Raw genomic sequence first — 26,817 nt, forward strand, 5'->3', positions numbered from 1 at the left:
TTTGTGAGAAAAAAATTAAAAATATCAATTTCCGCTAACTTGTGCCAAAAAAAAAAAATTTCTATGAACTCGCCATGCCCCTCATTGAATACCTTGGGGTGTCTTCTTTCCAAAATGGGGTCACATGTGGGGTATTTATACTGCCCTGGCATTCTAGGGGCCCCAAAGCGTGAGAAGAAGTCTGGTATCCAAATGTCTAAAAATGCCCTCCTAAAAGGAATTTGGGCACCTTTGCGCATCTAGGCTGCAAAAAAGTGTCACACATCTGGTATCGCCGTACTCAGGAGAAGGTGGGGAATGTGTTTTGGGGTGTCATTTTATATATACCCATGCTGGGTGAGAGAAATATCTTGGTCAAATGCCAACTTTGTATAAAAAAATGGGAAAAGTTGTCTTTTGCCAAGATATTTCTCTCACCCAGCATGGGTATATGTAAAATGACACCCCAAAACACATTCCCCAACTTCTCCTGAATACGGCGATACCACATGTGTGACACTTTTTTGCAGCCTAGGTGGGCAAAGGGGCCCATATTCCAAAGAGCACCTTTAGGATTTCACAGGTCATTTACCTACTTACCACACATTAGGGCCCCTGGAAAATGCCAGAGCAGTATAACTACCCCACAAGTGACCCCATTTTGGAAAGAAGACACCCCAAGGTATTCCGTGAGGGGCATGGCGAGTTCCTAGAATTTTTTATTTTTTGTCACAAGTTAGTGGAAAATGCTTTTTTTTTTTTTTTTTTTCATACAAAGTCTCATATTCCACTAACTTGTGACAAAAAATAAAAACTTCCATGAACTCACTTTGCCCATCAGCGAATACCTTGGGGTCTCTTCTTTCCAAAATGGGGTCACTTGTGGGGTAGTTATACTGCCCTGGCATTCTAGGGGCCCAAATGTGTGGTAAGGAGTTTGAAATCAAATTCTGTAAAAAATGACCTGTGAAATCCGAAAGGTGCTCTTTTGAATATGGGCCCCTTTGCCCACCTCGGCTGCAAAAAAGTGTCACACATCTGGTATCTCCGTAATCGGGAGAAGTTGGGGAATGTGTTTTGGGGTGTCATTTTACATATACCCATGCTGGGTGAGAGAAATATCTTGGCAAAAGACAACTTTTCCCATTTTTTTATACAAAGTTGGCATTTGACCAAGATATTTATCTCACCCAGCATGGGTATATGCAAAAAGACACCCCAAAACACATTCCTCAACTTCTCCTGAATACAGAGATACCAGATGTGTGACACTTTTTTGCAGCCTAGGTGGGCAAAGGGGCCCACATTCCAAAGAGCACCTTTCGGATTTCACAGGTCATTTACCTACTTACCACACATTTGGGCCCCTAGAATGCCAGGGCAGTATAACTACCCCACAAGTGACCCCATTTTGGAAAGAAGAGACCCCAAGGTATTCGCTGATGGGCATAGTGAGTTCATGGAAGTTTTTATTTTTTGTCACAAGTTAGTGGAATATGAGACTTTGTAAGGAAAAAAAAAAAAAAAAAAAAAAAAAGCATTTTCCACTAACTTGTGACAAAAAATAAAAAACATTCTAGGAACTCGCCATGCCCCTCACGGAATACCTTGGGGTGTCTTCTTTCCAAAATGGGGTCACTTGTGGGGTAGTTATACTGCCCTGGTATTCTAGGGGCCCAAATGTGTGGTAAGGAGTTTGAAATCAAATTCAGGAAAAAATGAGGAGTGAAATCCGAAAGGTGCTCTTTGGAATATGGGCCCCTTTGCCCACCTAGGCTGCAAAAAAGTGTCACACATCTGGTATCCCCGTACTCAGGAGAAGTTGAGGAATGTGTTTTGGGGTGTCTTTTTACATATACCCATGCTGGGTGAGATAAATATCTTGGTCAAATGACAACTTTGTATAAAAAAATGGGAAAAGTTGTCTTTTGCCAAGATATTTCTCTCACCCAGCATGGGTATATATAAAATGACACCCCAAAACACATTCCCCACCTTCTCCTGAGTACGGAGATACCAGATGTGTGACACTTTTTTGCAGCCTAGGTGGGCAAAGGGGCCCATATTCCAAAGAGCACCTTTCGGATTTCACAGGTCATTTTTTACAGAATTTGATTTCAAACTCCTTACCACACATTTGGGCCCCTAGAATGCCAGGGCAGTATAACTACCCCACAAGTGACCCCATTTTGGAAAGAAGAGACCCCAAGGTATTCGCTGATGGGCATAGTGAGTTCATAGAACTTTTTATTTTTTGTCACAAGTTAGTGGAATATGAGACTTTGTAAGGAAAAAAAAAAAAAAAAAAAAAAATCATCATTTTCCGCTAACTTGTGACAAAAAATAAAAAGTTCTATGAACTCACTATGCCCATCAGCGAATACCTTAGGGTGTGTACTTTCAGAAATGGGGTCATTTGTGGGGTGTTTGTACTGTCTGGGCATTGTAGAACCTCAGGAAACATGACAGGTGCTCAGAAAGTCAGAGCTGCTTCAAAAAGCGGAAATTCACATTTTTGTACCATAGTTTGTAAACGCTATAACTTTTACCCAAACCATTTTTTTTTTACCCAAACATTTTTTTTTTATCAAAGACATGTAGAACTATAAATTTAGAGCAAAATTTCTATATGGATGTCGTTTTTTTTGCAAAATTTTACAACTGAAAGTGAAAAATGTCATTTTTTTGCAAAAAAATCGTTAAATTTCGATTAATAACAAAAAAAGTAAAAATGTCAGCAGCAATGAAATACCACCAAATGAAAGCTCTATTAGTGAGAAGAAAAGGAGGTAAAATTCATTTGGGTGGTAAGTTGCATGACCGAGCAATAAACGGTGAAAGTAGGGTAGGTCAGAAGTGTAAAAAGTGGCCTGGTCTTTCAGGTTGTTTAAGCACTGGGGGCTGAGGTGGTTAAAAAAAAGAAAATAATTAACTCACCTTATCCAATTGATCGCGCAGCTGGCATCGTCTTCTTGCTTTTTCTTTCAGGACCTGAATAAGGACCTTTAATGACGTAATCGCGCTCACCACATGGTGACGTAATCGCGCTCACCTCATGATGAGCACGATTGCATCATTAAAAGGTCCTTTTGCAGGTCCTGAAAGAAGAAGCAAGAAGACAATGCCAGCTGTGCGATCAATTGGATAAGGTGAGTTCATTTATTTTATTTTTTTAACTTCTCAATCTAAATTTTAGTAAGCATTCTGTATTAATGCTATTATTTTCCCTTATGACCATGTTATAAGAGAAAATAATACAGTGAATACAGCTTTAATAGGGTCCAGGGGGTGGCTTTCATCCCTATCATCTAGCAACCATGCGTAAAAATTGCACTGCATCCGCACTTGCTTGTGGATGCTTGCGATTTTCACACAGACCCATTTATTTCTATGGGGCCTGCGTTGCGTGAAAAACACAGAATATAGAACATGCTGCAATTTTTACGCAACGCACAAGTGATGCGTGAAAATCACCGCTTATCTGCACAGCCCCTTTGAAGTGAATGGGTCCGGATTCAGCGCAGGTGCATTGCGTTCACCTCACGCATTGCACCAGCACGGAATTCACACCCATGTGAAAGAGGCTTAACTCCGTTCAATGCATATCTATATACGCCCAACCTGCCCAGTCCCCTTAGTGCCCCCAAACAGAATTTATACCTACTTTGTGCTACCTCACAGAAGTAATGCCCACATTGTGTCCCCACAGTAGATAAGGACACATTGTGCAGAGACAGTGGAGAGTGGGACATACCTCAGCCATCCTGTGACCACGGGACAGCCATTAAAATAGAGGATTGTCTGGCTGGATCCAGAAAGGTTAAGAGGTATGGTGCTGGAGTGTAAAAAGAATTGTGTAAATGTCTTCTGCCATCCCAGCAACAGCCAGTGCCAGTCCATTGAGCAGAGAGAAGTACTGGCAATAAAAAGGAGCTTCAGGAGAGTCATGCATGTATATTCATGGGATCTGTCTGTGTGTTACACAGTATATATCAAGGAGCTGTGTATATACTGTGAGGGAGTAGAACATATATACTGTGAGTGTAGTAGCTGTTTATGTAATGTGAGTGAAGGAGTCATGTATATATACTGTATGTGAAAGAGCGGAGTATAAACTGTGGGTGGAAGAGCACTGTATATGCTAGTGAAACCATATGTTCGCTTTTTCTTGGACATGTTCTCTTTTTGGGACAAAAAAACTTTTTGCAAATATGTCTGGGATTCTAAAGGTGGGTGGTTGCTGCTGGGTGGGCACTATTACTAATGAGCGCTTCTTTTATGGAAGGGCGAGCAGCGGGAAGCGATGGGTATTACTCACTGCTCCCTGGACTTCTTCCAGTAGTCGTGCTGTGCTGTTTCTTGACTTCGTACAGCATCAGGACTTAATGCATATAGGCACGTACTATGACCTGACGCCGTGCCACGATAGGTCACAGTGCAGCATTGCGAAAAAAGAAGTCTGGTGTAACGGGGCGCCGAAGGCGCACTCGGTCTCCCATCAGCCGCAGACCTGCTGCTTAGCTTCGGGAGCGAGGATCTGTGTTCAGCCTCGTTCCCAGGGCAGCTTTCGCTAGCTGGGAGGCTCCCTGCTCTTAGGTCTGCCTTGAGCGCCAAGCTGATCACTCGGTGCTCGACTTGTTTATCTGTCGGTTATGTGACGCTGGCCACGTCACATGACCCTCACTCCCCACTATAAATACAGGCAACCTGCTGGCTACAGGTTGCCTGTGATTTTGGTCCCTTAGGCTGTATATTATTATTGTTATTTAGCTTACCTTTGGATTTGACCCTTGATCTGCTTCCTGACACCTCTTCTGCCTGCTCCCTGAACCTTGACGCTACCTCTCGGATTTTGACCTCGGCTTTCTTTTGGATTTTGTCTTTGCCTCTTCTCTTGTATTGACGTGACCTCCTGGACTGACCCCAGCTAGTTGACCCGCCTCGCCCTTCTGTTTTTGGTGGTACCTTGCTTGTTCCACCTCTCTGTCCGCTCTAGTGCTACCTCTCATTGGCTGTCCGCTTCCCTGCTGTCTCTATCTCTCTGCTTGCACTTACTCAGGTCAGGGACTGTCGCCCAGTTACGCCCTGTCAAGTAGGGCGGGTGGTGCAAGTAGGCATGGACAGGGGACCGGGTGGCAGCTCAGAGGGTGCACCTCCGCTCTATCTTTATACCCGCGACTCTACCCCGTGACACCTGGATCTCCATAAAGGAGAGCTAAGTTGTTGTTTTTTTGTCTGATCTGGGTTCTCCAGGCTCTTTTTCACCAGACGCAGTGGTTATATCACTTCGCTGCAGCCAATTAAAGGTCTCTTCGGTACACTGCTAAGGTCAATAATTAGCTGCAGTGGTCACATGTTGTCAATTTCACATCACTGCTCCAGCCGAGTAAGCAGAATACTGTGAAACGTGCACTGGAATGGGATTTATCAGATTTCCTGAAACCGGACAACACCTTCAAAGATGAATTTGTCATCTATAATCTTCAGAAAGGGTTCCTGGATAAGATCTGGAGCTCGCTTAGGGCTCATGCACACAACCATTGTTGCTTTGCGGTCAGCAAATTCCAGAACCCCAAAACATGGATACCGGCCTTGTGCATTCTGAATTTTGCGAAACAGAAAAGCCACCACATAATAGAAGAGCCTATCCTTTCCGTAATGGGGAGAATAATAGGGCATGTTTCTTTTTTTTTGCGAAACGGACATACAGACAAAAAATACGTTCATGTGCATGAGCCCTTATACTGGGAGCAGAAGTAATTGTCACTAGGAAGATAGGGGCACATTTATTAAGACTGGCGTTTTAGACACCAGCAGTGATGGCCAGTTTGCCGTGTTCGCCCGTGATCACATGCAGGCTGCCATCTTAACTCACAAGTCCGGCGATGCACAGGTAAGTCCTTACCTGTGCCTGTGCTGGGAGCCGGTCTGAAACAAATGCGGTCACCGGGAGCAGGCAGTTCCGAGAACAGGCTGATGAAGGCCCCCGGTGGCTGTTTCAGGCCGGCTTGCGCACAGGCACAGGTAAGGACTTACCTGTGCATCGCCGGACTTTTGAGTTAAGATGGCAGCCCGCATGTGTTCGCCGGCGACCATGGCGAACTGGCCATCACTGGACACCAGTCTTAATAAAGCCCTGCACTGGTGATGGATCCGCTGTGGTTATGTAGAGGCACCGTCACTTCTAAAGGTAAGACAGCTTCCTAGTAGTGATGATTGAGCATGCTCGGCTGAACACCTGTTTGCAGTGATGGCCAGTTCGTATGCGAACATATGCGGGCTGCCATCTTTTTTCACAAGCCCTTACCTGTGCCTGTGCCGCGAGCCAGTCTGAAAACAAATGCAGTCACCGGGAGCAGGCAGTTCAGAGAAAAGCCCGATGAAGGCCCCCGGTGGCTGTTCTCGGAACTGCCTGCTCCCGCTGACCGCACTTGTTTTCAGACTGGCTCGCGCACAGGCACAGGTAAGGGCTTACCTGTGCCTCGCCGGACTTGTGAAAAAAGATGGCAGCCCGCATATGTTTGCGGGCGAACAATGCGAACTGGCCATCACTGCCTGTTTGGCTCGAGCAGCTCGATGCTCGGCACATGGCAGTGCAGCCAATAAACGTCCAGGAAGGTACTGTCACTCACTGTAATGCCGTAGCCATGTTGGCTACTCGTATTACAGTGATTGGCTGGCCGGAACGAGTCATCGGGTGCTATAAAGCACCCGATGACACGTGTTTGGCTCAGTCTTAGTCAGGGAGAGCTGAGCAAAGGAAGGGAAAGACAGTGTAGGGAGTGTTAGGCCTCATGCACACGACCGTTGTTTTGTTCCGTGTCAGTTGTTCTGTTTTCCGTGATTTTCTGCGGACCCATTGACTGTCAATGGGTCCGTTGAAAACTGGGATAATGCACTGTTTGTCATCCGCGTCCGTGATCCGGGTTTCCAGTCCGTCAAAAAAATATGACCTGTCCTATTTTTTTCGCGGACCCATTCAAATCAATGGGTCCGTGAAAAAACACGGAGGCACACAAGATTGTCATCCGCGTCCGTTTTTTTCCTATCATTTGCAAGGCAAACTTGACCTTTTTTTCACTTTCTGGTGATCCTCCAAAAATCAAGGAAGACACACGGAAACAAAAATGGAAACGGATCACGGAACAACGGAACCCCGTTTTGCGGACCGTGAAAAAATACTGTCGTGTGCATGAGGCCTTATTGAAAGATTTTTATTAGAAAAACTTTTCAGAGACCAAAAAGTCCTTTTAAGGACTATTGTGTGTGACAGCAGCAATATATATTTTTAGCGCATCCTGCACTAAATAGCGTCTAACAGGCCACGGCGGACAGATAAATTATCCGTGCCACATCTCCTGTGTAAAGTGTGCGCATCCCTAAAATATCAGTGACATCCAGTGTACTTTTTCGGTAGACGGTGTCCACTGCGGACAGTTAAATTATCCGTGCCACATCTCCTGCATAAAGTGTGCGCATCCAAAAAATATCTGTGACATCCAGTGTACTTTTTCAATATACGGTGTCCGATGAAGACAGTGAGATTAGCTGTGCCACATCTCCAGTGTAAAGTGTGCGCATCTAAAAAATATCTGTGACATCCAGTGTACTTTTTCAATAGACAGTGTCCGCTGCGGACAGTGAGATTAGCTGCGCCACATCTCCAGTGTAAAGTGTGCGCATCCAAAAAATATCTGTGACATCCAGTGTACTTTTTACGTAGACCCTTTGGACAGTGACATTACCGGTGGTACCTCTCCTGTATAACCTTTCCTCATCCCAAATACCTGTGACATTCCCTGTAATTCTTTATTAGCCGCTGGTGACAGCATTGACATTATCTGCGGGATATCTCCTGTGTGGGGTGGCAAAAGGGAGAAGGCGGGCCACACCAAACATGCCCGCAACTGTTCCCCGGAGCACACCCTTGCAGAAATCTCCCTTGCCAAGGGGTAGGTGTTCCGCAGTCTGGCGCTTTTTTGAGGAAAGTGCAGACGACAAAATTATTGTAATTTGCAACCTGTGCCATACAAAAATTTGCAGGGGCGTGAACACTAGCAACCTCACCACCACCAGCATGATCCGCCACATGGCATCAAAGCACCGTAATAGGTGGGCTGTATGCCTGGGTCCACAATCTGTGTCTGCAGGTCACACCACTGCAGTCTCTTCACCGGTGTTACATGCTGGCCAATCCCCTGTCCAAGATGAAGGCCCGGATGCCTCCTGCCCTGCACCTGGACCTTCGCAAGCACCATCAGCGACCGCATCCACTTCCATGTCCCAGCACAGCGTCCAAATGTCCTTACCCATGGCAATTGTGTAGTGTACGGGGACTGTAATGCCAGTCACTACAAAAGTGTCACTTGGTGTGCTGTCGTCCCTCCTTAATCATGGGAAGTTGGTATATGTCAGTTTTATAAAATGTCATGTAATGCAATGCTATGTAATTCCCTGTTACTGTGAAACTTGCATGTACAGGCCTGCTAGGGGTGTCATTCCAGCTCTTAGTCAGTAGAGGGAGCTAGGGAGCCCTAGTTTATATAAGGCCCAGTCAGGGAAGTGAAAGGCAGACGGAGTCTAGTGTCTGTAATCTACAGTTGGAGATTAGACAATGTCAGAGACAAGTCCAGGCCTGAAGCCTGCGGTCCAGGAGAAGATTTCCTCCTGAATTCCCATATGCAGAAACAGGAATATCTCAGCTAAAGAGCCTGAGGAAGCAGAGAGAGAGACAGAGGCAAAAACTCAAGAAAGCAAGAGGTACTCAAGATAACAGAGGAGGTACTTTATGAAGCTAGAACCAAGGATATATGCCAGAGCTAGGCTATTGGGCCTTGGGGAAGATATGCTACATTCCAGGATCAGTCAGAAATAGAGTGCAAGCTCCTGTACTGCAAGTCCTGTGTTTAACACTCTGTAATCACCTTGCTCAATCTGTATTGCCTGCATCAACCGTATTGCAAAATCGACTGTATGCCAAGGAACTGCGATTCCATTATTGTCTCTGCATGAAAACTACTAAAGTTGGAGTTCTGTTTTAATACCACGTGTTCCTCAAGTTATTCCTGCTATCAGCAAACGGCGTGCCACCGTTTAACTGGCACTGGCGTCACGAACAATTTGCTACCATCACCTGCCATTGCAGAGAGTCAGCCGTCTCAGGTTAGTGTCATTGCACTACTACACCCAGAAACACTATTAAACACAACTTGAGTACGCTGCAATTGAATGCAAGCACAAATACCCAGCCACCCACCCACAGGCCATAGCACTAAATGTGCAACTTTCCAAATTACTGGCCCTGGAAATGTTGCCATTTAGGCTTGTGGACACTGAGGCCTTCCATAGCCTGATGTCGGCGGCTGTCCCGCATTACGCAGTCCACAGCCGCCACTATTTTTCAAGGTGTGCCGTGCCCGCCTTACACCAACATGTGTCCCGTAACATGGCACGTGCCCTGACCAACGCAGTTACTGGGAAGGACCACTTCACCACGGACACATGGACAAGCGCATTCAGCTAGGGACTCTACATTTCCCTGACTGCACACTGGGTGAATGTTGTGGAGGCCGGAAGCGATTCATACCCTGAGATGGCACAGGTGCTGCCGACGCCAAGGATTGTGGGCTCTACATTGATCAGGGTTTCCGCCAGCACCTATGTTAGTGGCTCCAAACCCCACTTCTCCTCCTCCGCCTCCTCCCCCACGTATCCTCTTGCAGCACCAATCAGCCATCAGTCGGTAGCTGGAAGCAGTGTAGCACTGCAGTGGGAAAGTGTCAACAGGCCGTGCTTAAGCTGATCTGCTTAGGTGACAAACAGCACACCGCCGCAGAGCTGTGGCAGGGGATAAGAGACCAGACTGAGCTGTGGCTCTCACCACTCAACCTAGAACCAGGTATGGTTGTGTCTGATAATGGCTGTAACTTGGTGGTGGCTTTGGAGCTCGGCAAGCTCTCACACATTCCATGCCTAGACCACGTCTTCAACTTAGTGGTTCAGCGGATTCTCAGAACCTACCCGAATTTGCCTGAGCTACTGGTGAAGGTGCACCGCGTGTGTGCACATTTCCACAAGTCATTGACAGCTTCAGCCGGTCTGTCAACACTGCAGCAGCGCTTGAAATTGACAGCTGTTATGCGACGTGAGCACGCGCTGGAACTCGACATTCCACATGTTGGCCAGGCTTTGTCAGCAGCAGAGGGCAGTAGTGGAATACCAGCTGCAGCATGGTCGTCACCTTTCCAGTCAGCTTCCGCTATTCACAAGTGAGGAGTGTGCATGGATGTCTGACCTCTGTGAGGTTTTAAGAAGCTTTGAGGAATCAACACAGATGGTGAGCGTTGATAACGCTATTATCAGCGTAACCATCCCACTTCTGTGTCTACTGAAATGCTCGCTGCTCACAATTAAGGATGACGCTTTGCATGTGGAAGAGGTGGAAATGGGGGAAGACATTACATAGGGTGATAATCAGACTACCCTCAGTTCGTCTTGTCAGCACAAATTGGACAATGAAGAGGAGGAGGAGGAGCAAAAGCCTCTGCTACAGAGGGTAGTACCCATGGAAGTTTAATTCCATCTGTTCAGCGTGGTTGGGCAGAAGAGGAGAAAGAGGATGAGGAGATTGAGAGTGATCCTCTTGATGACGACAGCAAAGTCTTGCCTGTTGGTACTCTGGCACACATGGCTGACTTCATGTTAGGCTGCCATTGCTGCGACCTGCGAGTTATACGTATTTTAGAAAACAAGGATTACTGGTTGTTCACCCTTCTCGACCCCTGCTACAAAGAGAACTTCTCATCTCTCATTTCTCTGGTGGAGAGGACGAGCAAAACGGTGCAATACCAGAAGATCCTTGTTGAAAAATTGCAAAAAAAAATTCCATCTGACAATGCTGGCGGCAGAGTCCGTAGTTCCATGGCCAACCGAGGAGGGGAGACAAGGGGAACACATAGCAGTTCTAAAAGAAGCTGGGCAACACTCTCCATATGTTCGCATGTTCGGCGAACACGCAAAGTTCGCTATGAAACAACCGCCGGGCGAACCGCAAGGCCATCTCTAGCCAACACTCGTTTTTGGTTTTAATTTCTTAATTTTTTTTTTTTTTATTAGGGTACACTCCAAAAGAGTGTTAAATATCCAAAATACAACAATGAGCAATTGTGCTGTAGTATATCATCCTCCAGAACTGTGCCTTGGCTGGACAATTGTGTACCTGGCGTTTGTGGGTGCAGGAACCCACCCTCGGAGCCACTTGTGAATGACTGGCCCGGAAACCCTATGAAATTATCCCTCTTCCTCCTCCTCCTGTGCCACATTCTCTTCCATCATCACCAGCAGTGTTTTTTCAAGGAGGCATAAAAGTGGGATAGTAATGCTGAGAATGGCGTTATCGACACTGGCCATGTTGGTGGAGTACTTAAAACAGCGCAACAAGGAACACAGGTCTCGCATGGAGGCCCAGTCATTGGTGGTGTAGTGGTGCTGTGGGTGTTGCAGCTGAAACTCCACTATCACCTGCTGCTGCTCGCACAGTCTGGCCAGCATGTGCAAGGTGGAGTTCCACCTTGTGGGCACGTCGCATATGAGGCGGCGAGCGGGAAGGCTGAAGTTACGCTGCAGCGCTGACAGGCGAGCATCAGCAGGCCTTCACTTTATTCAGCAGCTCTGACATATCAGGGTAATTTTTAAGGAACCTTTGCACCACCAAATTCAGCACATGCGACAGGCAAGGGATGTGCGTTAAACCGGCTAGTCCCAGAGCTGCTACGAGATTTCACCCATTATCGCACACCACGAGGCCGGGCTTGAGGCTCACTGGCACCAACCACTCATCGGTCTGTTGTTCAAGGCCTGTCCACAGCTCCTGCGCGGTGTGGGGTTTGTCCCCCAAACAGATAAGTTTTAAAACTGCATGCTGTCGTTTACCCCTGGCTGTGCTGAAGTTGGTGGTGAAGGTGTTACGCTGACCAGATGAGGAGCCAGTAGAGGATGAGGAAACGGAGTAGGAGGAGGAAGCAACAGGAGGCAAACTGAAGCGCCCTGCATTCCTCGGCTGCATTTTCCCAGTGTGCTTTTATGGAGATATAAAGTCCCTGACCATGCTTACTGGTCCACGTATCCGTAGTTAGGTGGACGTTGCGCAGTGCACACCTGATTTTGTCCCTAACTTGGTTGTGCAGGGAAGGGATGGCACACCTGGAAAAGTAGTGGCGGCTGGGCACGACGTACTGTGGGACAGCCACCGCCATAAGGCTTTTAAAACTCTCTGCCTCCACCAGACGGAATGACAGCATTTCAAAGGACAGTAATTTTGAAATGCTGGCATTCAGGGCCAGAGATCGTGGGTGGGTAGGGGGGTACTTCCTCTTCCGCTCCAGTGTTTGGGAGATGGAGAGCTGAACGGTTCCGTGGGACATTGTGGAGATGCTTGGTGACCCAGGTGGTGGTGTTGCTGGCAGATCCTCTGTTTGCGGGGTGGCAGGTGGCACTGTCACTCCAGAGGTGGATGAAGAGGCCAAGACTGTAGCAGAAAAGGAAGCAGGAGGTGTCTAATCCACTGCAGCTCGTGCATTGCACTTAGTTGCCTGGTCATGCAGGTTGTGCTCAGGTTGAGAACGTTTATGCCTCGCTTCAGGCTCTGATTGCACAGCGTGCAAACCATTCGAGTCTTGTCGTTAACACATTGTCTGAAGAGCTGCCATGCCAGGGAACTCCTTGGAGCTGGCTTTGGTGTGCTCGGTCCCTTACTGCGGTGGGCAGTAGAAGGCGTACTGTCTAGGGGACGGCCGGTCCGCTTTTGCACACTGCTCCCTCTTCTGCTGTGCTGGTGGCTCTGTGCGACCATCACCTCTTCCTCCGAACTACACAGTTTACTTGCATGACCTTGATTTCATGTGGGGTCGAGGACCTCATCGTCCTCCAAATCATCTTCCACCCAGTCTTCACCCCTGCCCTCCTTGTCGGTCTGCACACTTTCGAAAGCCACAGCAGTTGGCGCCTGTGTTTCATCATCCGAGACGTGCTGCGGTGGTCTTCCCATGTACTTATCTTGAAAGATAAGTGGTTGGGCATCAGTGCACTCCATCTCTTACAGTTCTGGGTCATGGCTATGTGGATGGCCCTGGGAAAGCCTGCTAGCAGAGTCATCAAAAAGCAAAAGAGACTGCTGCATGACTTGGGGCTCAGACTGCTTGGCTGATTTGCAAGGGGGTGAGGTGAAAGACTCATGGACATCGGCTGCAGGTGCCAACTCTGATCTTTCAGCAGGAGTCTGGGTGGGAGACAATGTAAAGGAACTGGAGGCACTGTCAGCAACCCAAACTACTATCACCTGTACTTGTTCTGGCCTCACAATTCGTAGAGCCGCATTAGGCCCAGCCAAAAACCACTGAAGGTTCTGTCGCCTACTCGCACCTGAGGAAGTGTTTCGCCATGTCGACCATGTCCTCTCCCTGCAACAGGATCTCTACCAGCAGCACCACGACCTGGGCCACGTCCCTTACTTGACGCTCTCCTCATATTTCTCAAATTTTGGATCTTACCAAAAATGGGTGTTTTTTTTAATAGCAAAATAGAACAACAGTATATATCTCACACTGAAAGATGCAGACAAGGCCGCAAATTAAGTATTTTGCCCAAAATGGGAGTTTTTTTTATAACAGAATATGACAGCAGTATATAACGCTTGAATTTCACACTGACAGATGCAGCAAGGGCTGTAAAATTTAGTATTTTGCCCAAAAAGGGTGTTTTTTAAAACCCAGAAAATTAATGCTCTATTTCTAGCTTAAATTGCACACTGAGAAATGCTGCAAAGGCACCTGATGTAGGATATTGCCAAAAATGGGTGTTTTTTTTAAACCCAGATTATTATTGCAGTATTTCAAGCTTGGATTTGAATGTCACAAAAGCACATATGCTGTGCTGGTGCACGGAGATTGCATAAAATGGCCGCCGCCGCCCACCTAATTAACAGATGGATAAAAGTTATTTTTCTGTGTCACTGGGCTAAGGGCAGGGTAAAAAGATTGTGCACTGCACCCACAAAACTAAATCTAGGTAGATCACTGAGTTAACAAGCACTTCTGATTAAAAATTCTTTCCTATTCTCTCCCTCACAGCAGCAGCATCCTCTCCCTACACTAGTAACAGCAGAGTGACGTGCAGCGCTACGTGACTCCAGCTTATATAGAGGCTGGGTTACATGTTGCACTGGCCAATCACAGCCAAGCTATTAGTAGGCATGGCTGTGATGGCTTCTAAGGGCACAGAGTTAAACGCTTGTTGATTTGCTGCTCTGCAGCCTTTCAAAAAGCGCCATAAAATAGCCGAACACCGTACCCGAACTTTTACTGAAATGTTCGGGTTCGGGTCCGGGGTCCAAAAATCCTAAAGTTTGGTACGAACCCGAACTTTACAGTTTGGGTTAGCTCAATCCTAACCATGACTTCTCTACTCCACCAGAAGAAAGCAGCTGAACATAAAGGCACTTTAAATGTGGCTTTAATGGTGTATTAAATACACTGTATTCCCATGTACCCCTTCCACCGCATACAAGGGTATATGGTTGAATCTTCCTTTTCTCATCCTCCTCCTTCTCTTCCATCACATCAACATGCTTAGTCGTCACATATAATGCCCTTGTATATATGCCCTTCGCATATAATGTTTTACAGGGTCAGCTAACCTGCAGGCCCTCACCTACAATGTTTTAGAGCATGGGTGTCAAACATGCGGCCCGCAATGAATATCTTTGCGGCCCGGCAAAGATATTCATTACTCTGGTTACGCTTCCATAGCAGGCAGAGCGGACGGCACCAGTAAGGTCACTCACTGATGTCGCGCGTCTGCTCCGCCTGCTTCATTCATAAAGTGGGCGGAGCAGGCGCCAGTGAGTGACGTTACTGCTGCCGTCCGCTCTGCCTGCTATTGAAGCTTAAGTAAGTGCTTTATTTATAAACGTGAATCCTTATCCTGTTATTAAGTTGAACTAACGCTGCGCTCTCCCATGTTCCCATGTTCCCCTGTATCCCCATAGCACTTACTTAAGCTTCAATAGCAGGCAGAGCGGACGGCAGCAGTAACGTCACTCACTGACGTCGAGCGCCTGCTCCGCCCACTTTATGAATGAAGCAGGCGGAGCAGACGCGTGACGTCAGTGAGTGACGTTACTGGTGCCGTCCGCTCTGCCTGCTATGGAAGCGTGTTCGTAAGTGCTGTGGGGATACAGGGGAACATGGGAGAGCGCAGCGTTAGTTCAACTTAATAACAGGATAAGGATTCACGTTTATAAATAATTCGGTGAGTAGAGGGCCGGTGTATTGGGGGACACTGTTATGAGGGGGATCTGTGGATGACATATAGCAGTTCCATCCACAGATCCCCCCACCTCATAACAATGCCATCCACAGATATCCCACCCCATAGCAGTACCATCCACAGATATCCCACCCCATAACAGTTCCATCCACAGATCCCCCACCTCATAACAATGCCATCCACAGATCCCCCATAACAGCACCATCCACAGATCCCCCACCCCATAACAATGCCATCCACAGATCCCCCCACCCCATAACAATGCCATCCACAGATATCCCACCCCATAGCAGTACCATCCACAGATCCCCATAACAGTGCCATCCACAGATCCCCCATAACAGTGCCATCCACAGATCCCCCATAACAGTGCCATTCACAGATCCCCCATAACAGTGCCATTCACAGATCCCCCATAACAGTGCCATCCACAGATCCCCCATAACAGTGCCATCCACAGATCCCCCATAACAGTGCCATCCACAGATCCCCCATAACAGCGCCATCCACAGATCCCCCATAACAGCGCCATCCACAGATCCCCCATAACAGTGCCATCCATAGATCCCCCATAACAGTGCCATCCATAGATCCCCCATAACAGTGCCATCCACAGATCCCCCATAACAGTGCCATCCACAGATCCCCCATAACAGCACCATCCACAGATCCCCCATAACAGTGCCATCCATAGATCCCCCATAACAGTGCCATCCACAGATCCCCCACATGACAGTGCGTCATCCACAGATCCCCCATAATAGTGTCATGCACAGACCACCATTAATTCAAAGCCCACCAAAAGCACAACTTTTGGTTAAAAATATTTTTTTCTTATTTTCCTCCTCAAAAACCTAGGTGCGTCTTTTAGTGAAGTTTAATATTTGTATATATATAGGTCTCACTTGTGTTATTGGGCAACGGGATGTTGGGGGTCAGCAGTCATGAAACAACAATGTTGTTCTATGAAAATGTACGATTTTTTAATTTATTTTTTGATGCGGCCCACATAAACCTAAATTTAGTTTTTTTGGCCCATGTTAGCCTTTGAGTTTGACATGCTTGTTTTAGAGGGTAAGCTCACCAGCAGGCCCTCACCTACAATGTTTTAGAGGGTCAGCTCATCAGCAGGCCCGCATCTAAAATGTTTTACAGGGTCAGCTCACCTGCAGGCCCACGCATATAATGTTTTACAGGGTCAGCTCACCTGCAGGCCCTCGCATATAATTTTTTATAGGGTCAGCTCACCAGCAGGCCCTCACCTACAATTTTTTTACAGGGTCAGCTCACCAGCAGGCCCTCGCATATAATTTTTTTAGAGGGTCAGCTCACCAGCAGGCCCTCGCATATAATTTTTTTAGAGGGTCAGCTCACCAGCAGGCCCTCGCCTACAATCTTTTACAACGTCAGCTCACCTGTAGGCCCTTACCTAATTGTACCTAATAGGTAATTTGCACGCATGATGCCTTGCTTGGAAGTGGTATCTGTAGCTGTTTCTCAGGCTCCATCTCCAGAATCAAACCCTGATTTCCCGTTATCCATGGTCACCGTGGTTCGCGCTGAAAATAACATTGAAAGTTGATAGGGCAGACATCCGAATGGATCGTCGCCATCACGGGGACGTGCGATCGGGCCCAGTTTATCTATAGTCACCAGAGCGGCAGCAGGCCCTCGCCCATAATGCTTTTCAGGACTACCAGCAGGCCATCAATCATAATTTTTCAAGGTTGTGTATAATGCCCTCCTTTATGTGTAATAAAGGGTGTATTGTAGTGTCGGTTCCTTGTAATTTTTGGCAGCCCTTTCACTTAGTGCATAGGCTTTATGAGTGTAGGAGTCCCACTACCTGAACAATTGTACCACAATGTGAATGAGGCCCTCCTTTATGTGATATACAGGTTGTATCGGAGTGCCTCTTCCTTGTAATTTTACAGTAAATATACAGGAAAGAATGTTTCCTAACAATTTTTCTTCTAAAAATTGATTTTATCTTCGATTTTTGGGCATCAGTCTGTAAAAGTGGCGTACTACTCAGACAACATCGTTCCCAGCAGCGACCTGGGAGTCCAAGATGCATCCAGACATCCTCCCCATGCTGTTCCCAAACCCTTTCGGTGGTGTTTCCATCAATCTCTGACCTTTTCCTATGAACCAGACACTCTCTCCTCTTCAGAGCAGGGGGTGCCTGGTTTAATGCTCGGGTTCTCCCATTGACTTCCATTGTTCTCGGGTGCTCACCTGAGCATCCCGATGTGTTTGGCCCGAGCCCCCGCATAATCATGCATTTGGGGTACTAGTTTTGTCTGCCTCTGTTGTTTGAACTGTGAATTTTCCTGGTTCATTAGCATTCTGATCAACTTCAAATAATAACACCTGGTAAGGCAAATACTGCAAGCAGCTACTTGGCTGTATATCTCATTAAGTCAGCAGCCGCAAGCAGCAGGGCATGTCTTATGTGCAGTTAATCAGTTGCAGTCATAACAACTTTGAAAGTGCCATTATCTCCCATTGACTTCTATAGGAAAATGAGATGCTGCACTTCCTAATTGCATCAAGACCGCATCACAACTGCACACTCTGGCGTAACTCTAAAGCCCCTTGCAGACGAGCGTTTGTCATGCTGCGAGTCCGCAGCGCAGCTCCCGGCCTGACCTCCCAGCACTGAGGGTGTCAAATAGCATTATATTGATTTATGATGCCATGTAACCCTTACAGTTCTGGAATGTATTGGATAATAGTGACATAATGCTGCCAGTGTTATCCAATACAGTCCAGAACTGTAAGGGTTAGCATCATAAATCAATATAATGCTATGTGACCCCATCAGTGATGGGAGGGTCAGGCTGGGAGCTGAGCTGCAGACTCTCAGCATGACACACGTTTGTCTGCAAGGGGCCTAAGGGTTCAAAGTATGAAGCCAGCAACTCTTAGGCTGAGGTCACACGGGCGAGATTTCCGCGCGGGTGCAATGCGGGAGGTGAACGCATTGCACCCGCACTGAATCCGGACCCATTCATTTCTATGGGGCTGTGCACATGAGCTGTGATTTTCACGCATCACTTATGCGTTGCGTGAAAATCGCAGCATGCTCTATATTGTGCATTTATCACGCAACGCAGGCCCCATAGAAATGAATGGGGTTGCGTGAAAATCGCAAGCATCCGCAAGCAAGTGCGGATGCTTTGCGATTTTCACACATGGTTGCTAGGTGACGATCGGGATGGGGATACGATCATTATTATTTTCCCTTATAACATGGTTATAAGGGAAAATAATAGCATTCTGAATACAGAATGCATAGTACAATAGCGCTGGAGGGGTTAAAAAAAAATAAAAAAATATTTGAACTCACCTTAATCCACTTGTTTGCGCAGCCGGCATCTCTTCTGTCTTGTTCTGTGAAGAATAGGACCTTTGATGACGTCACTATGTTCATCACATGGTCCGTCACATGATCCATCACCATGGTAAAAGATCATGTGATGAGCGTAGTGACGTCATCAAAGGTCCTGTTCTTCACAGAACAAGACAGAAGAGATGCCGGCTGCGCAAACAAGTGGATTAAGGGGAGTTAAAATATATATTTTTTTTTAACCACCTGCCATCTGGGCCATTTGCCCCCTTCCTGACCCGGCCAAATTTTGCAAAACTGACATATCTCACTTTATGTGGTAATAACTTTGGAACGCCTTTTTATCCAAGTCATTCAGAGATTGTTTTCTCGTGACACATTGTACTTCATGATAGTCATAAATTTGAGTCAAAATATTTCACCTTTATTTATGAAAAAATCCCAAATTTACCCAAAAATTTGAAAAATTCGCAATTTTCTCAATTTCAATTTCTCTGCTTTTAAAACAGAAAGTGATACCTCATAAAATATTTATTACTTAACATTTCCCATATGTTTACTTTATGTTGGCATCATTTTGGAAATGTCATTTTATTTTTTTAGGACGTTAGAAGGCTTAGAAGTTTAGAAGCAATTCTTCAAATTTTTAAGAAAATTGGCAAAACCCACTTTTTAAGGACCAGTTCAGGTCTGAAGTCAGTTTGTGGGGCCTACATAGTGGATACCCCCATAAATGACCCCATTGTAGAAACTACACTCCTCAAGGTATTCAAAACCGATTTTATAAACTTTGTTAACCCTTTAGGCGTTCCACAAGAATTAAAGGAAAATGGAGATCAAATTTTTAAATTTCACTTTTTTGGCAGATTTTCCATTTTAATCAATTTTTTTCTTTACACATCGATGGTTAACAGCCAAACAAAACTCAATATTTATTACCCAGATTCTGCGGTTTACAGAAACACCCCACATGTGGTCATAAACTGCTGTATGGGCACACGGCAGGGCGCAGAAGAAAAGGAACTCCACATGGTTTTTAGATGCCATGTCCCATTTGAAGCCCCCTGATGCACCCTTACAGTAGAAACTCCCAAGAAGTGACCCCATTTTGGAAACTATGGGATAAGGTGCCAGTTTTATTAGTACTATTTTTGGGTACATATGATTTTTTTGATCATTCATTATAACACTTTATGGGGCAAGGTGACCAAAAAATTGGTTGTTTTAGCACAGTTTCTATTTATTTATTTTTACAGCGTTCACCTGAGGGGTTCAGTCAAGTGACATTTTTATAGAGCAGATTGTTATGGACGTGGCGATACCCAATATGTATACTTTTTCTCATTTATTAAAGTTTTACACAATAATAGCATTTTTGAAACAAAAAAATTATGTTTTAATGTGTCCATGTTCTGAGAGCTATAGTTTTTTTATTTTTTGAGAGATTTTCTTATTTAGGAGCTCATTTTTTGCGGGATGAGGTGACGGTTTTATTGGTACTATTTTGTGGGACATACGCGTTTTTGATCACTTGGTGTTGCACCTTTTGTGATGCAAGGTGACAAAAATTGCTTGTTTTGACACAGTTTTTTTTTTTTTTTTTTTACGGTGTTCACCCGAGGGGTTAGGTCATGTGATATTTTTATAGAGCTGGTTTTTACGGACGCGGCAATACCAAATATGTCTATTTTATTTTATTTTTTCTATTTTTAACATTTTTTTTTCATTCCTTACTTGGGGACTTTTTTTTTTTTTACATGTGAAACTTTTTTTTATTTTTTTATTTTCAACCTTTTATTTATTTATTTTTTTACACTTTTCGTCCCCCATAAGGTCATACAAGACCTCTGGGGGACATTTACTTCACTTTTTTTTTTCACTGTTGATTTCTCCTGTAACTGGGGCTGACATAGTAGCCCCAGTTACAGGACAAATGCACCCCTATTGAGGCTGTACAGCAGCAATCCAGCGCTGTACAGCCTCAGAGCAGGGCTGATCGAGGTCTCTGAGAGACCTCACACAGCCCCTGCACTCTCCGGTCACGGCGGTCACATGACTGCCGGGCCGGAACAGGAAGCGCATAGCGCTTCCTGCTCTGCATACACAGCGCTCGGTGAGCGCTGTGTACGCAGCGATCCAGAAGGCAGGGACACCTGGGAACTGTCCCTGCCTCCTCTCTGGGTTGCCCTGCTGTCACTGACAGCGGGCAACCCGATCAGCAGCTGCACGATTAGCGTGCAGCTGCTATTTCTGAAAGGACGTTTTAAAACGTGCTTTCAGAAATAGAGGTCCACCCATAGGACGTTTATATCCTATGGGCGGACGGAAAGTGGTTAACCCCTCCAGCCCTATTGTACTATGCATTCTGTATTCAGAATGCTATTATTTTCCCTTATAACCATGTTATAAGGGAAACTAATACAATATACACTACAACTAACCCAAACCTGAACTTCTGTGAAGAAGTTCGGGTCTGGGTACCACAGTCTGTTTTTTATCACGCGCGTGCAAAACACATTGCACCCGCGCGATAAAAACTTAACATCGGAACGCAATCGCAGTCAAAACTGACTGCAATTGTGTACCTACTCGTGCGGGTTTGCCGCAATACACCGGGATGCATCCGGACCTAATCCGGACACGCTCGTGTGAACTCAGCCTTAAAGTTAAGATGCCAGAGAGGAAACAAGTTCTTAATATTTAAGAACTAGTAATTGGCTCTCAAAGTGTTCCAGAATATATATCTAAATTTATTAGATAATCAGTATGTAGTACTACATTGGAGTGCATTTCTGAAAAATAGGTCAATCAACAAGTCAGCGTAATTTGAAATAAATAGACACATTTAAATTAATTCTATAGGTTGATACAGATGTGTAAATCCATGATTGTACTGTATAAATACTATATATAGAATATACTTTTCTTTCATTTTATTTTACTCAATACCTTAGTTTCCCTTTTAGCACAGTACTGAATCCAGTCCAGATGAACACCACAGAAGCTGGCTCTTGTAATACCCTGCAAGCATGGAACGTAGTCTTCATCCACATTGATGTTGAAAATTGCCAGATCATATTCAACATGATTCCACCTTGTGTATGGCTGTAATGCGTTTTGCATTGATTCATCTCTGAGCCAGTAAAATAGCTTTGGTGATTTTACTGTAAAGTATATTATGCTCTGAGAAGACAATTCAAACATTAAAATTAGTATATGTATTATCTAAATTGCATAATTCACAGTTCAATCCTCAAAAACAATACAAAGATATTTATAATTACAGAATTTCAAGCACTTGCTTGTTTTATGTTGAGCATGCACAACCAGTGCTGAATAAGGGTCCAGCTACACGGTGACATGTGTTGCGAAACATTTGACATAATGTACACTGCTCAAAAAAATAAAGGGAACACAAAAATAACACATCCTAGATCTGAATTAATTAAATATTCTTCTGAAATACTTTGTTCTTTACATAGTTGAATGTGCTGACAACAAAATCACACAAAAATAAAAAATGGAAATCAAATTTTTCAACCCATGGAGGTCTGGATTTGGAGTCACACTCAAAATTAAAGTGGAAAAACACACTACAGGCTGATTCAACTTTGATGTAATGTCCTTAAAACAAGTCAAAATGAGGCTCTGTAGTGTGTGTGGCCTCCACGTGCCTGTATGACCTCCCTACAATGCCTGTGCATGCTCCCGATGAGGTGCGGACGGTCTCCTGAGGGATCTCCTCCCAGACCTGGACTAAAGCATCTGCCAACTCCTGGACAGTCTGTGGTGCAACGTGACGTTGGTGGATAGAGCGAGACATGATGTCCCAGATGTGCTCAATTGGATTCAGGTCTGGGGAACGGGCGGGCCAGTCCATAGCATCACCGCCTTCGTCTTGCAGGAACTGCTGACACACTCCAGCCACGTGAGGTCTAGCATTGTCTTGCATTAGGAGGAACCCAGGGCCAACCGCACCAGCATATGGTCTCACAAGGGGTCTGAGGATCTCATCTCGGTACCTAATGGCAGGCAGGCTACCTCTGGCGAGCACATGGAGGGCTGTGCGGCCCTCCAAAGAAATGCCACCCCACACCATTACTGACCCAATGCCAAACCGGTCATGCTGGAGGATGTTGCAGGCAGCAGAACGTTCTCCACGGCGTCTCAAGACTCTGTCACGTCTGTCAAATGTGCTCAGTGTGAACCTGCTTCCATCTGTGAAGAGCACAGGGCGCCAGTGGCGAATTTGCCAATCTTGGTGTTCTCTGGCAAATGCCAAACGTCCTGCACGGTGTTGGGCTGTAAGCACAACCCCCACCTGTGGACGTCGGGCCCTCATATCACCCTCATGGAATCTGTTTCTGACCGTTTGAGCAGACACATGCACATTTGTGGCCTGCTGGAGGTCATTTTGCAGGGCTCTGGCAGTGGTCCTCCTGTTCCTCCTTGCACAAAGGCGGAGGTAGCGGTCCTGCTGCTGGGTTGTTGCCCTCCTACGGCCTCCTCCACGTCTCCTGGTAGCGCCTCCATGCTCTGGACACTACGCTGACAGACACAGCAAACCTTCTTGCCACAGCTGGAATTGATGTGCCATCATGGATAAGCTGCACTACCTGAGCCACTTGTGTGGGTTGTAGACTCCGTCTCATGCTACCACTAGAGTGAAAGCACCGCCAGCATTCAAAAGTGACCAAAACATCAGCCAGGAAGCATAGGAACTGAGAAGTGTTCTGTGGTCACCACCTGCAGAACCACTCCTTTATTGGGGGTGTCTTGCTAATTGCCTATAATTTCCACCTGTTGTCTATCCCATTTGCACAACAGCATGTGAAATTGATTGTCACTCAGTGTTGCTTCCTAAGTGGACAGTTTGATTTCACAGAAGTGTGATTGACTTGGAGTTACATTGTGTTGTTTAAGTGTTCCCTTTATTTTTTGGAGCAGTGTATTTCAATAGTGTCACAATGTGACAAGCCACATGTTGTGATGTAGCAGTCACAGAAAAATTAGACTTGTATAGATCTCCTGAAAAAATGTCACATCACAGCCACAGCATGTAGCATGTCCCATAGCGACACGATTGAAATTCATTACATGAAATATCGCGTGACGCATGTCATCATGTAGCCGGACCCTTAAAGGGATTCTGTCATGAGATTTTAGCCCTATAAGCTAAACATATGCCCATGTCCGTACTAATAACATAAATCCTAAACTGGCCTTATTAAACTTGCTTGTGGCTCTATTAGCCCAAAAAAATGTTTTTATAACCTGTCAATCGCCTACCTAAGGTGCCCAAGGGGACGTCCGTCAATATAGGGTGCCCGGCCGTCTGGTGCCCAGCGCCTCCTTCCCAGTCTTAATCGCCGCCCTCCCTGTCTATTGTGCCGCCTTCCTCACCTCAGTGCCGCCTCCGCCAGATCCGGCGCCTGCTCACCAGGCTCAGCCTGATGCGCCGCGGACTCCTGGCAGCGGCTTCGTTGAGCGAAGTGCGCATGCACACCAGGCCGGGCGCATGCGCACTTCGCTCAACGAAGCCGCTGCCAGGATCCTGCGGCGCATCAGGCTGAGCATAGTGCGCAGGCGACGGATCTGGCAGAGGGCCGGCCGGATCTGGCGGAGGCGGCGCTGAGGTGAGGAAGGTGGCACTATAGACAGGGAGGGCGGCTATTAAAGCTGGGAAGGAGGCGCTGGGCACCAGACGGCCGGGCACCCTGTATTAACGGACGTCCCCTTGGGCACCTTAGGTAGGCGATTGACAGGTTAGAAAAACCAGTTTTTTGGGCTAATAGAGCCACAAGCAGGTTTAATAAGGCCAGTTTAGGATTTATGTTATTAGTACGGACATGGGCATATGTTTAGCTTATAGGGCTAAAATCTCATGACAGAATCCCTTTAAGCTTGGTGGACACCCCTGGGCAGAAATCTGGTGAAAGAAAAAAAAAAAACATAACTGTTGTGGCTGTAGGTTCATCTATGAGCTGCATGTCTGTCTGCTGTGGTTACACTCCTCCAACTCTCACATGTATCAAAGTCAGTCAAGAAGAGATGTTTAATGTGCAAAATATTAATGTCTCGTATAATCGCTGCCGCCAGTCAGTTTACAGCCTAATGAAAATGCTGATGCCGGTCATGTAAATGATTATGAAGTCACTATTTGACGGGATTCTGTAGGAGTAGGGTCAAAGTGGCAGTTCCTTGAGGGGAGTAGGGGCCAGGGGAATAGGTTAGTGTGGCCAGTCCGGTTTCCTGTCCTCCTGTTCAGTGGCTCCACGCTCAGACATCACCATTGTTCTGTCTGAGTGTAAGCTGCAGACACAAACTGACTCTTAGGCCCCTTTCACACGGGCAAGTATTCCATTCATTTCTATGGGGCTGTTCACATGAGCGGTGATTTTCACGCATCACTTGTGCGTTGCGTGAAAATCGCAGCATGCTCTATTTTGTGCGTTTTTCACGTAATGCAGGCCCTATAGAAATGAATGGGGTTGCGTGAAAATCACAAGCATCCGCAAGCAAGTGCGGATGCGGTGTGATTTTCACTCACGGTTGCTAGGAGACGATCGGGATGGAGACCTGATCATTATTATTTTCATTATTATAGTCCATTTGATCGCGCAGCCCGGCTTCTCTTCTGTCTCCTTCTTCTCTGACGTCCGGTCATCACATGATCCATCACATGATCTTTTACCATGGTGATGGATCATGTGATGACCGGAGTGACGTCACCACAGGTCCTGTTCCTGCAATCTGCAAAGAAGGAGACAGAAGAGAAGCCGGGCTTCGCGATCAGGTGGACTAAGGTGAGTTTAATAATTTATAAAAAAAAAATTTAACCCATCCAGCGCTATTTCACTATGCATTCTGTATTCAGAATGCTATTATTTTCCCTTATAACCATGTTATAAGGGAAAATAATACAATCCACAGAACACCGATCCCAAGCCCGAACTTCTGTGAAGAAGTTCGGGTCTGGGTACCAAACATGCGCGATTTTTCTCACGCGCGTGCTAAACGCATTACAATGTTTTGCACTCGCGCGGGAAAATCGCGCATGTTCCAGCAACGCACCCGCACCTTTTCCCGCAATGCCCATGTGAAAGAGGCCTTAGGCCTCTTGCACACCAATGTTTTTTTTTTCTCGGTTTATGATCAGTTTTTTGCGTTCCGTATACGGAACCATTCATTTCAATGGATCCACAAAAAAAACTGAAGGTACTCTGTATGCCTTCCGTTTCCTTATTTCCGTTTAAAGATAGAACATGTTCTATTATTGTCCAGATAACGGACAAGGATAATACTGTTCTATCAGGGGCCAGCTGTTCCGTAAAAAAACAGAAATGCACACAGACGCCATCCGTATTTTTTTCGGATCCATTTTTTGTGGACTGCAAAATACTGAAAAAGCCATATGGTCGTGTGCAAGAGGCCTTGGTCTCAGTCTGACACTCTGTGACTGACTTCGAAACACAGCTCACTTTCAGGTATTCCAATCTCCTTTTTTCCCTTTTGCCTGGCACTGTTATGGAGAGGGCATGGCTTAGTGGAGTTGCGGGCACGGCTTAGCAGGATTGGGGCATGGTCAATAGTGTCCAGCTTTTTAGAGTGAAGCAAATGGCCACCCTAGAATAGGGGCAGTGCAGCAGAGTGAAGTTACTTGGCAGAGTCTATTTGGGGGATGTTGGGACATGGCAGTGCTCTGTAGGTGGGACAGAAATGGCAGATCTCTGAGGGGAGTGGGTGGCGGAACAGTAATGGGAGACACATCCTGCCATGGTTGTCTGGGGGATGGAGGACAAGGGGAAGACACTACTTAGTAGTGAAGAGGACAGTAGGTGGGCTAGGGCTCTGGTGTTAAGAGATTGGAGGAGACAATGGGTAGCAGGGGCTCTGCAAAGGAGTAGAGGCGTACACAAACAAATAAAAAATCATTTCTTTGAAACTGCTGCTTCTAATGAACATAGTCAGCACCTTCAGTAGTTCCTTGAACACCCCGCCACAATCACTCACCAAACATAAGTATCCCTATTATAGCTGCCACTTCTGCTGGTTGAGGGTGTGATGGAGGAAGACTTTCCATGTTCTTTATCCACCTCTCCTTCCTTCACTTCATAGCTGCACAGAATATTGGTACTACCTGGCCCCAACTCCTGAGTTTC

The 26,817-nt window shown here is 46.2% G+C and overlaps 1 protein-coding gene across 1 annotated transcript in view; it reads right to left on the bottom strand.

Moving 5' to 3' along the window:
* Nucleotides 1-26,817, bottom strand: part of LOC120999265 (pecanex-like protein 2) — a 535,756-nt gene that overhangs the window by 215,829 nt on the left and 293,110 nt on the right. Inside the window, exon 10 of the mRNA XM_040430137.1 lies at nucleotides 21,605-21,838. Coding sequence (XP_040286071.1) covers nucleotides 21,605-21,838 — 234 coding nt within the window. The remainder of the gene's footprint in view (nucleotides 1-21,604; nucleotides 21,839-26,817) is intronic.

The sequence above is a fragment of the Bufo bufo genome, chromosome 4 (assembly GCF_905171765.1).
Source record: "Bufo bufo chromosome 4, aBufBuf1.1, whole genome shotgun sequence".
In the NCBI taxonomy this organism is placed as follows: domain Eukaryota; kingdom Metazoa; phylum Chordata; class Amphibia; order Anura; family Bufonidae; genus Bufo; species Bufo bufo.